Below are 12,312 nucleotides of genomic sequence, written 5' to 3'. Positions count from 1 at the left end.
CCCCCCACCACCCAAAGGCGTAGGGAGGCGACCCTTTTGTCCACTGGGGTAAACTCCAATGTAGCAGCACTCAGCCGGGGACTTATGAGTATCCCCACACCCGCCTGGCGCCTCACACCATGGGCCACTCCGGAGTAGAATAGAGTCCACCCCCTATCCAGGAGTTTGGTTCCAGAGCCGAGGCTGTGCGTAGAGGTAAGCCCCACCAGATCCAACTGATAACGCTCCACCTCCCGCACAAGCTCCGGCTCCTTCCCCCCCAGAGAGGTTACGTTCCACGTCCCCAGAGCCAGCATCTGCCGCCCAGGTCTGTTCCGTCTAGACCCCCCACTGTCACTGCCACCCTTGTAGCAGCGCACCCGACCCCATCGGTTTCCTCCACAGGTGGTGAGCCCATGGGGAGTAGAGTGTTGGGCTGCCGCGTCACTCCTTCGGGCTGTGCCCGGCCGGGCTCCGCGGTAAACCCGGCCACCAGACACTCGCTGTCGGGCCCTCCATCTGGGCCTGGCTCCAAATGGGGGCCCCGGGCTTCCTCCGGGCCGGGTAACTCCTTCCGTTTTTTCATAGGGTCTTTTTGAACCATTCTTAGTCTGGCCCCTCGCCTGAGACCACTTTGCCAAGGGTAACCCTACCAGGAGCACAAGGCTCCCGACAACACAGCCGTCACGGTCATAGGGACACACAAACCTCTCCCCCACGATACGGTGACGGTTCCCAGAGAGGGTCTACTAATGTGTTGAATCATTTTCATGTTGAATCATTATTTTTAGAGTATTTTTCCAGGCTTCGAAGACGCTGCTCTGCGACACAGCGATTATTGGGTTACACAGAATTTCCCTTTTTGAATGTTATGGTTGTTCCTTTTTCTGGGACCTTCAAGTTGGTGGGTTGTAGCTCCTGGATGTTGCCAAAAAGTGGATCTGAGGCAATTCTGACTCACTTTTCAATGAAGGCAACAAGATCGTTACACAGTGCTCACTGTCAGAGTTCCCCCCTCTGGACCCAGGTAAAGGCTGGTTTAGGTCTCCCTCTGGTGGATCTGAGGAAACGACTAAATTCCCGACAGGCTAGGTGAGCGCTATTTTTTGGACGCGACCGCGACGAGCGGACGCGACCGCCAGTGTTGGAGTGGGGCCATGCCTCCAAGCTGACTTGTCACCCGGGTGTCGCACGTACCATGTCCTTTCTGCGGCGACGGTTCTGGTGGCCTGCTATGGGGGAGGACGTTTGGATGTACGTGGCGGCTTGTCCGGTGTGCGAGCAGAACAAGGGCTCAAACCGGCCAAGCGTGGGGCTTTTGAGGCCATTGCCCATCCCTCATTGTCCCTGGTCCCACCTAGCCATGGACTTTGTCACTGGACTTCCCCCGTCCGGGGGTAACACGGTGGTGTTAACGATCGTGGACAGGTTCAGTAAATTTCCTGCCCTTGCCCTAGCTCCCATCGGCCAAAGAAACAGCGGACATTATGGTGAGGGAGATATTCCGTATTCATGGCCTGCCTACCGACATTGTTTCGGACCGTGGCCCTCAGTTTGCATCAGCAGTGTGGAGGGCCTTTTGCACGGCAGTCGGAGCTACTGCCAGCCTCTCTTCCGGGTTCCATCCTCAGACTAACGGCCAGGCAGAGAGGGCCAACCAGAAGATGGAGTCTACCCTACGATGCCTGGCTTCCTCTGAACCCTCCACCTGGTCTGAGCAGATCTCATGGGCGGAGTACGCCCACAACACGCTTCCCACTACAGTGACAGGTATGTCCCCATTCCAGTGTGTTTACAGCTATCAACCTCCCTTGTTCCCGTCCCAGGAGAAGGAGCTGGCCGTACCGTCGATACAGCAGCAGTTTCGCCGATGCCATCGGACCTGGCACCGCGCCCGGGCTTCCTTGCTGAGAGCCTCTGAGCAGTACCAGCAACAGGTTAGCCTGTTGCTAGTACTGCTCAGAGGCTCACCCCGCACCTTCATACTCAGTGGGAGACAAGGTTTGGCTGTCAACCAAGGACCTGCCCCTCCAGACGGACTCCAAGAAACTATCGCAAAGGTTCATCGGCCCCTTCCCCATCGAACGCATCATCAACCCCACGGTGGTCCGTCTCAAGCTCCCTCGGCCCCTTCGTGTACACCAAGCGTTCCAAGTGTCGTGCATTAAACCGGTGTCGGTTTGTCACCTCCTCCCCCCCCAACCTCCTCTGCCGCCTCCCCGAATGATTGAGGGGGCCCCAGCCTTTACAGTAAAGTGGGTTATGGACTCCCGACGCCGGGTTGCTACCAGTTTTTGATAGACTGGGAGGGTTATGGGCCGGAGGAGAGGTGTTGGGTTTCCCGGCGCCTGATCCTGGACCCCAGCATGATCCGGGAGTTTTATCGGCGGAAGCCGGGGGCTCCAGGTGGACCGCCTAGTGGCGGTCGTGGGGGGAGGGGTACTGTCAGAGTTCCCCCCTCTGGACCCAGGTAAAGGCTGGTTTAGGTCTCCCTCTGGTGGATCTGGGAGAGGTTGGCTTCGCACGCACCTGTCTCAGCTCTGCAATCACGCACCTTCACCGGAGCCACAATCACCAGGGGATAAGAGGGAGAGCCTGACAACCGGCCGACGTCGGATCGTTACTCACGTCACGTATGTCGACCTCAGTCTTCGCGAGTCTCAGTGACCAGCACCCAGTCAAGCCGAGAGTCGGCTGTTGTTCTCTTTTCATTCAGTGTAAATCGCGTTACTTACCTCTTGTCTCACCTCCTCGGTTACAGGGACACCTGTCTGTTCCTGCACGTGGGAGGACCACTGGGCACCGCGCACTGTCGAGGAGATCATCACCCGGGACCCCCTCCTTCCTCTGCACTCCTCACGCCCGCTCCTGCTGCACCTCCACAGTCGTGTCGATTAATAAACTGACTAATTCACTCTCCTCCTGACGGCTGTGTCTGTCTGTTCTGCGTTTGGGTCCAGCCACGTCCACAACCTGACAGGCACTCCGACATTTCTCCATCTTTCCCTTTAGTTTATGAGGAAGTTTCAATCTGAAGGTAGATGTTGACAACTGCACACCAGGATCCTCATGTACAAAGACTTGAGTGGATTTCTTACTGAAACATGGCGTACGATCAAACTATATATAATATCCAGATGTATCAATGTGTGCGAACGCATGAATCCAGCCACAATTCCTTTGTACATCCCAATGAACGTGGAATTGAGCTCACATGTCGTAGTACCCGACTCCTCCCTGTCCACGCCCCTACTTATATGCAATATGCAAATAATATTTAAATGAGCCCTTCACCTGCGATCCCCCTCTCTGCATGATCAGAAAAGATAGAAAAAAGGAATGAGTAAGATGGTAAAAAAAGAGCTTCACCGAAAGCGAGATGGAAAGTGCTACTTTCAGAAGTGGAGGCACGCAAAAATGTGCTATTTGGCACGTTATCAGGAATAAGCAGCAAACGTAGGAGGAGCTGCTGCGCTCAAACGCCGGCCGCAGCTCTGCACATAGTTCGAGGAGGATTGTCCTCGGGAACCTGAAGCGGCTGATGAGTCCTCATTTGCAAGCAAATGCTCTCCGTCTCTAAATTTGCGCTCTCTCCTTATTGCACCATTTGCAATGTCTTTCTAGTAGTGCTAAAGCAGCCATTGTTTTAATAGTATGCATTGCACCACTTTATGCATGCTTTCATATCCACTCGTGTAATTGCAGACACGTGTTAATTGTTCCTGTGTCTCAGATGTGCACATCACTCAGTCTAAGGACAAATTAAACATTTATTTATTATTAGTTTCCCAACATCACCTGTAAGTGTCGCCAAAGAATCGACAGCTGTAGAAAAGGGCGTCAGCCCTGAAGTTGGCGTGAGGCAGCACACATTTCCAGTCATTTGGCTCTTGATACATCTGATCGTTGACGTGAAAAAGTGCGTTCGGCACTGTACGCACCCTTTGTACATGAGGCCTCTGGTCTCTTGGCTGCCCACAGGTGTATTGTTGGAGAAAGTGTCGACAGTCACTCCTATTAGTCGTCTTTCCATTTCCAAAAGCTCTGATGATGAAAGACCTGTATTGAAGAGGGTGTCCATCGAACACAGGAATGTTTCTGACAGGAAGGACAGAGCATAGATTTTGCTGAGCCAGCAGAGCAGAGATTTCATTTTGCCTCTGCATAACATTTACTATGTCACTCTGATAGCTCTCAGTAAGACCTTGTATATGAGGTTGCACTAATCGTGCTTGATAACAAAGCAATGACACATTTTTCATCCATTTTAACTGGAGGTTTTGGTATAGGAGTTGAACTGGCTTCATCCATCCATCCATCTTCAACCGCTTATCCGGGGTCGGGTCGCGGGGGCAACAGCTCCAGCAGAGGACCCCTCTGACTGGGGGATCCCAAGGCGTTCCCAGGCCAGTGCAGAGATATAATCTCTCCACCTAGTCCTGGGTCTTCCCCGGGGCCTCTTCCCAGCTGGCCGTGCCTGAAACACCTCCCTAGGGAGGTGTTGAACTGGCTTGCTTTCCTCTAAAGGTAAGTTCATAAACGACGCATGCATGTCATTTGCGTCTTAGCAACACTTGATGAACTTCGTAAGCTCAGCATTCACTGACTTGAGATTTTCATTGATGCCATTAACGCAAGTAAGTTCTCAAAGTTCTCCATCCTTGGCTTGTTTATATCTTCTGTTCCTTTCCGCTGATACATTTCGGTGAAGAAGTCCAAGCTTTTAGAAGTAAATTTAGTTTCTCTTTTTTCTGCCATTGTCTCAACGTCGCTTGCCGTTCGTACGTCAGACATTTTGAATGCTTGCTCTTGTTTAACATGCAGGCAGAGTGCAAGAAAAACAGCAAAATGTGGTTATTTTCCGATCAAGTCCATTTCTAACAATAATCCCCATCGAAGCTTCTGAAACTTCAAACATTTCCATCGCTGCAGTTACGACTTTTGAATCCCACTCGTTCAGCCGTTTTAAGTTTATTTTACGCAGCAAGAGAGCAGATTGTCCAAGCAGTCTTTTCCTTTTATTTCGCATTTACTCCAAAACAAACGCATAAAAAACATAACGTTGCTGCCTTTCCTATGCTGTTCACACTGCCCTCCATCTCACCCAGGTGCATATGCCTGGCTACGCCCTTAAATATCCTCCAGGTGCCCACAGTGTTACACAATTAATGAGTCCAATTACTGTAACCAAATAAGTATACTTTATTCAACTTAATTGACTACAAAAACATAAATCTATCTTAATATTTTAGTACATTGAACCCAAGATGTAAACAATAATATTTAGGAATATGTAACTAAATTATAACTGCAAATGAATAGCTCACAAACATACACAGCATCTCATCTGTATGTATCTGATTATATTAAGTTTGATCTTCCTTTATAAGGTTAATAACATGTACTTTGGGTTTATGCGTCCTCTCTTTAGTAAACCGGACCCCTGATGACTCCTTCGTCCTTAAATGATCATGTTACAACATTAACAATGTGGCATATTATATCTGCTCAACAGCTACCAGGAAGAACTGCAGAGAGAATCTACCACACTGCAAAGCGTATCAACAGTATAAGTATGTATTTCATGTGGTCTAGTTGACTCTAAATGGACCATCATTTACTAAATGAACATCATTGTTGTGTGGGTGGAGGAGAGAGCGCCATTAGAATGTCCAAAAACAAAATGGCACTGAAGGCTTAACAGAGGAGAGTGCAGGGAACGAGCTCCAGGGCGAAGGTAGAGCACTCCAGACAGCAGGCCGCCCACGTCATACGGGAGGCTGGGTGGAACAGAGGTTTGGACTCGGGCCACGCCGTAAGGCACGAACACGACAAGGCAGGGCAGGAGAAACGAGACAGCAGGTACAGGTACGTTGGTGCATAGTCAATACTCTGGCAGAGAACAAGGGGAAGAGGCAGGCTAGAAATAGAGAGTCTAATTGCAGAAGGTAGGAAGAGGTGAGGGGAAGAGAGGATGACGAGATGAGAAGCAGCTGGGAGTGTGTGTGTGTGTGTGTGTGTGTGTGTGTGTGTGTGTGTGTGTGTGTGTGTGTGTGTGTGTGTGTGTGTGTGTGTGTGTGTGTGTGTGTGAGAGAAAAAAGGGTTGGAAAGGAAAAGAGGAGAAAACCCGGTTCACGACAATCCTGCTGCATTGAAGAAGACTTGAAACTAGAGACTGAGACCACAAACTCATGTTTACAATGTCACAACGTCTATGGGAGCAGAGGAGTCGCCCCCTGCTGGTCACTGCAGAGAAGAAACAACAACAACATCAAATGATACATTTATTAGACATAAAACTCACATAGGAAGTAAATGTTTTTGAACTTACATAAAAAAAACAATTGTAGCTTGCAGCTCTTTGTATTTACAACATTTACTATGTTTTTATAGATGCATGAAGCCCAAACAGTTAAAAAGAAATCATGTAGCTTGTTTAAAATACACATTCTGGTTAAATAACCATAGTATAATTCATATTAAGCCACTTCCTTTGTGACTGAGCTTTACTACCAGTGGTAATCTCCCACAACACATCTGTTACACATCTGCTCCAAAATTAGAGAAACATGTGGTGATTTCCATATTTTGCATGTCAATTTAAAGGGTCTATTTTGGACTATTGTTAACACTCTGATAGTCAAATTCAGCCACTTTAAGTTGAGCCAAGTTCTCAACTTGTGATGCGACTTCAGTCAAAATGATGAATCAATAGAAGCATATTGGCAATATTGGTAAAGACTATTTGCAGATAAATGTACCTGAAGATGCTTGTATAGAACTGGTAGTAACATATTGCTGATTAGTAACATTTAAAGGCTGATTACAGACTACAAGCTGGCCTCCCATTGGCTCCCTGATGCTTCTCTGATGGAAGCCTTAACGATGGTGAATATACAACATGTCAAACCTCATATTCATGCAGGTGTGTTTAAGCTGCTTAAACTCTGTACAGTAACAGACCACATATCTGTGTGGGTTCATTGCTGACAGTAGGGGTGGGAATCTCTTGGCACCTCACGATTCGATTCGATTCAGAGGTCAACAATTCGATTCCAATCCGATTATCGATTCTAAACTACTTCTAAACTTTTTCTTTTAAATGAAGAAAAAGCTGCTCTTAGTCTCAGACCCGTCCGTATTTGTAAAATACCAGAAAAAAAGTCCAAATCTGTGAATATCTTGTTAACTTTCAATACGGATCGACTTTTTGGAAAATCAAAATGAGGTAAGATCTGCGCAGGCTCCTCCATAGTTGGGTAAAGTTGGCAAGATATTCAGATTCAGACTGACGGACCGGTCTGCGAGCTGGACGCATTGGTCTTAATGTGCCGGTAATGATGGTAAATGACGGTTGTAGCTGGTTGTCGTCTACGGTCCACTACGGTTACCCAAGGGGGGCGTTTGTTTCTTGAAAACGTTTTATCTCATAATTTCTTTAGTGCAGAAATGGGCTTCTATAGTTGTGTGGATGCATCACTCCAGCCAATCCAAGGACGCGGTTTGTAACCAATCAGGTGTAGAGACAATGGTGACTGGCTCCGCCCCCTTACTGTCAGAAAGAACAACAGCGAGCGCGTAGAAAACACCTTCGAGCGCGAGCAGAGATTAACCTCGCGAGCGAGGAAGTTCACGCTCCGCGAGCGAGCAAATATCTCGCGCGAGACGGACTTTTTAAAAATATTTTTTTCCGATTATTAACTTTTCTGAATCGAGACCGAATCGAGAATCGAGAGAATCGAAAGAAATCGAAAAATCAAGAGCTTAAGAATCATCCACAGCTCCTTCACATCTCCGTCAGTGAAAGAACCGTAAACTCACTAAATGAATCATTAACACGTTTAAACAGCAATAAAACAGTGATGATAAAAGCAGAGACGGATCCATATTCAGTAAAGATTGTCACTCGCTGCCTTCATCAAAGTGGATACATGTGGACGGCACCATCTCCATTTTCTCCTCTTCCTTCACTTCCTTCTATTCCTCTCATTGGTTTCCCTCGTTGTCCAGTGGGATCTGCATCAAAGAACAAGAAGTACTTATTGGATAGTATTGTTGGACTGAAGTACAAAGGACCAGATAGTAGAATATCTGCAGGGCTTCTTCTCTAATGACTCCTTTGGGCCCTACAGGTTCTCATGGAGGTCTCATGTGTTTAATGGTTGTAATTAAGGTCATTGAGGTTAATGAAGTTCCATCTACAAACTGTCATCGTGTGTCTGTGGATACTGTGCACGCTGTGTACAAGAAGGACACGCACACAGATTCATTAAGGACATTAAGTACAACCAGAGTGTACGTGGATATAGTTTGACCTTTTGGAGACTAACAGGATTAATATTTAAGTTATTCATGATATGATGAAGGTTCTAACAGGCCTCCACACTGAGCTCTTCCTCCTCACCTGAGTGTCGTTCTCTGGTCTTGGTTCAGGCCGTTCTGGGGACATTCTTCTCATCCTGCACAGAAGAATGAATGAAAAAACAAATCAATGATCAAATCAAGTGATTCAACGACTGTGTGAATGTAAGATCCACATCTGCATTTTATCACAGTGAAGCTGAACCGCTCACTTGATGTAGGGGACAGCGAGGATGATGATGATCAGCAGGAGAACAGATATGACAATAATAGCTGTTGTTGACCATTTTCCTACACGGGAAAGAAAGCAAACAACAACAAATATAAACTATTAAATATGGAGGGTGGAGGATGAATTAGTGACAAAAATAAGATGTTTAACTCAGTGAAACAGAATATCCGGCCATCTTGGGTCGGTCAGCTGGCTCACCCATAACATTGTGTTGGTAGTAAAACATGTACTTATATGAATAATTATTATATATATAATACAAAATGATGTTACGTTCTAACAAATAGAATAATGTTCTAAAATAGGTACAAGATGCATGTTGAAATCCGCTCCCTGCACACAGATGTAGTTATGACACTGCGTACTTATGAATAATTGTAACCATGGGTTTTCATACGGAAATGATATTAAACAGAACATTATTCATACGTATGCAGTGTCATAACTACATCTCTGATGTTTATAACAAACCAAAGACATCTAGCCTTTATATATAATATCTATGGCTGCATAGACGTCCTCTTTATCCCCAAGTTAGCGACAGAAGAGTCACAAAGCGACAACCAAGCAGCTCAGGAAGAGAATCCAGCGCTGAAGAAAAGCTCATGTCCAATGTGAGACTTGTATGTTAATGACATGTGGTGCAATTAAGAACTCACTCTCTTGAGCTCTACATGTTGAAAGCAAGTATTGGTTTGTGTTTGTGCGTGTGAACGTGATTGTGTGGTGATGTAAACGGTCACAACAAGCAGCAGGAGAGCAACTTGTAAACCTCGAGGTGTCCTGAATGCTCCAAACATCACGCCGTTGTTTATTTAGGCTGCTCACATGTAACATTCATCTTTTTATAAACAGGACAAAGAAAAGGACTTTTCCCAACAGGGACCTCAGAAAACGTATTGCATGCCGCACCATGACATTGTGACTGCATACAAAGGTCACACATGACTATATGAACATCTATTTATTGAACTTTAACAAAACTGCAAAGTGCAAATGTAAAACAAATCTCTCTTCTGGCATTTAGTCCAGCGCTTCTTTAATGTGTCTGGTCCATTTATTAAAGCAATGATGATAACAAAATTCTAAATAATCAATTCTTTTATACGGCCACATATTAAAAGAAGAGATGCAGATGTCATGTGCTGTAAACAAAGCAACTAGTGGAGGCGGCAAGGTGCTCAGTGTTGCCACATTGGAAATGGTCAAGTATCGTACCAAAGGCTCAAAATGGTCGTATGTGGAGGATAATTATCGTGTATCTGGCAACATGGCGATCGGTCGACCAATGACTGTTCTCTCTACAGTCAGAGCTCGCGCAGGAAGGTGGAGCGTAAGGGAGACGCCATTTACACCACTTGTGAGGGCGGAATAACTAGTTTGTGAAAGACTCAGAAACACAAATATCCGACGAAGCAAAATCCCAGACGCATTATTTAGGTCTCAGAAAGAGGTCATCTGGTCACCCTAACTGTGAGTCACTTCTTTAGCTGGATTGTTGATGTAATGTGTGAAGGAACAAAAGAATGAGTGTGATTTACCTGAAGAAGTAATCCGAAGTAAGGTGGAGTTACTACGTCCCATCTCGTTCTGGGCTTCACAGTAATAATTCCCACTGTGTTCAGCTGTGAAGTCAGTGATGGTGAAGTTCTGTCCTGATGCTCGTGGTGAGTCTTCATGCTCCTTGTACCAGGTGTAGTTAGCTGCTGGGTTAGCATCAGCGCTACAGGTCAGAGTCACTGAATCGCCCTCCAGCATCTCAGCAGAGGGACTCACTGACACAGAGGGACGCTGTGGACCATCTGGAGGAGACGTGAATAAACATACTAAGAGGTTAGAAGATGTTAGCGTAGATAGTTGATCATTTGAATGAATACTTGTGTGTCTTTCTCTCAGACTATCTCTATTATTCATCACAGCAGCTGTCACAGGTGAGACTCCTGCTGGTGTAAAGTGACAATAAGCAGCCTTTAATCCTTTGTAATGTTCATATCTCCACACATTCTTCTCTTTAGATGCTGCTTGTGTCCTTAGCTGAGTCTGTCCTCTCACTTCTAGTTGTTGTAGGAGTTATTGATTGTTTCCTCCACCAGCTGACACGTCACTTCTACTTATGTTCTGGAATAATTCACTTGAGTCTTTATGAAAATAACATTATTCTGTCTGCTGATGGTTTATATTTGTGTTTCTATTAATAAGAGAATGACATAAATAAAGATCTGTGTCTCCTTTAACATTTAGACTCCAGCGTGTTTACAGCTGTGATTAGAATCATATTGTTGTGTCAGTGTGTGAGTGACTCTTCTACACGTAGACTGCAGGGGCCGGGGATTGAACCAGCAACCCTCTGGTCAGTGGACCACGGCTCCACCTCCTGAGGAACGTTGTGCTTCATCTTTTTGATGCCTCTAGTTTACATGCAGCGGTCTGGTGCCTCCATGTGAGATGTTGTTGAAGCTCCACAGGCCGACACAGTGGAGTGAACTTACACACTGCAGGAGAACCGTTATCCCAAGGTCCTCTTAAATTACAGGAATATCTGTCTGTAGAACCAGAGGAGACTAGAAGAGAAGATCCTGTCTTGATGATCTCTCCATTCTTGGACCAGACGTATTCAGCACGACCAGACAGAACACAGCTGCTGTGACACGTCAGCTCCAACCAGGTAGAATCTGATCTTCTCACCTGCACCTGGAGACCTGAATCAGTGAATATTATTTATTAAAGTGTCAACATTCACAGAAGACATTTATACTCTAGTTTTCTAGATGTTGAACATTTGTAGATGATTAATATGTGAATTAAAATGTTACCTGTGACAGACAAAGTGACTCCAGGTGAACCAGTATATTTCTCTCCTGGTTTGTTTGTCATCAATGTGAATTTGTACTCAGCTGAGTCGCTCTCTCTCACGTATGTGATGGTCAGATAACAACTAACGCTATTACATCCATACTTGACACGGCCTGAATACTCAGAGTCTGTTCTCAGATCCACAGGTTCACCATCTTTCTCTTTAGTGAACCAGAATCTGTCCTTTATATCAGAGGGATCTATTCCAGGTGGGTATGTGATGTCACAGCTTATATCCACTGTTGATCCTTTTACAGCACAGACGTCAGTCTGATGGTAATTCACTCTCCATCCATCCTGACTCTGTATCACTGTAACACAGCACATCAGGAACCACAGTCACACTCAGAACAACATCACAGGACACACTCTCATTGGTAGTTTACTGAAGAGAAAAGATATTATGAGAAATATGAAAATCATTGAGTTTATAGAAAGTAATGAAAGAGTCCACGATGTCCACATGGACTCTGCAGCTGGAAGGAACATCGACGTATTGAACCTGTGGACCTGAAAAAGCTCAAGTTGAAGTATTAGAAGGGTTTGGTTGGTGAGAAGAAGAGTGTCTTTGCTCTGTGCTCTTCTGTCTGTGGTCAGTCTGCTGCAGAGTGGAGATGGAAACTGTAGAGAAATGCAGAACTCTGAGGGGAACGATACTGTGACATATAGATTAGTAGAATATGAACGGCACCTTTGGGGGGAAAGTGTGAAAATACACGTGTGTCTGTTCAGGCAATTTGGCCGCCATTTTGTCTGAAATATATTGTGTGTGTGTGTGTGTGTGTGTGTGTGTGTGTGTGTGTGTGTGTGTGTGTGTGTGAGGGCACATCTTACTATTTTACACACTTTTATTAAATTAAATTCTTACGGTCATTTAATCATCCCTA

At 45.8% G+C, this 12,312-nt stretch overlaps 1 protein-coding gene and 1 long non-coding RNA gene across 3 annotated transcripts in view; both read right to left on the bottom strand.

The window, feature by feature from the left end:
• LOC120815186 (cell adhesion molecule CEACAM20-like) overlaps nt 1-12,312 on the bottom strand; it is a 73,019-nt gene that overhangs the window by 59,780 nt on the left and 927 nt on the right. The window contains exons 2-4 of one of the 2 annotated variants that reach the window (XM_078079819.1): nt 11,386-11,736; nt 11,062-11,271; nt 10,114-10,374 (exon numbers count right to left, since the gene is read on the bottom strand). In XM_078079819.1, the coding sequence (XP_077935945.1) occupies nt 10,114-10,374; nt 11,062-11,271; nt 11,386-11,736 (822 nt within the window). The remainder of the gene's footprint in view (nt 1-10,113; nt 10,375-11,061; nt 11,272-11,385; nt 11,737-12,312) is intronic. The other variant, XM_078079821.1, reaches the window with a different exon arrangement.
• LOC144383089 (uncharacterized) lies at nt 6,251-8,522 on the bottom strand. The gene is made up of 2 exons (XR_013450542.1): nt 8,384-8,522; nt 6,251-7,995 (listed from the first exon to the last, which is right to left on the bottom strand). It is a non-coding gene; the product is annotated as an uncharacterized LOC144383089 (long non-coding RNA).

Source organism: Gasterosteus aculeatus, chromosome 9 (genome assembly GCF_964276395.1).
Source record: "Gasterosteus aculeatus chromosome 9, fGasAcu3.hap1.1, whole genome shotgun sequence".
In the NCBI taxonomy this organism is placed as follows: domain Eukaryota; kingdom Metazoa; phylum Chordata; class Actinopteri; order Perciformes; family Gasterosteidae; genus Gasterosteus; species Gasterosteus aculeatus.
This window is presented reverse-complemented; position numbering and strand designations above follow the sequence as displayed.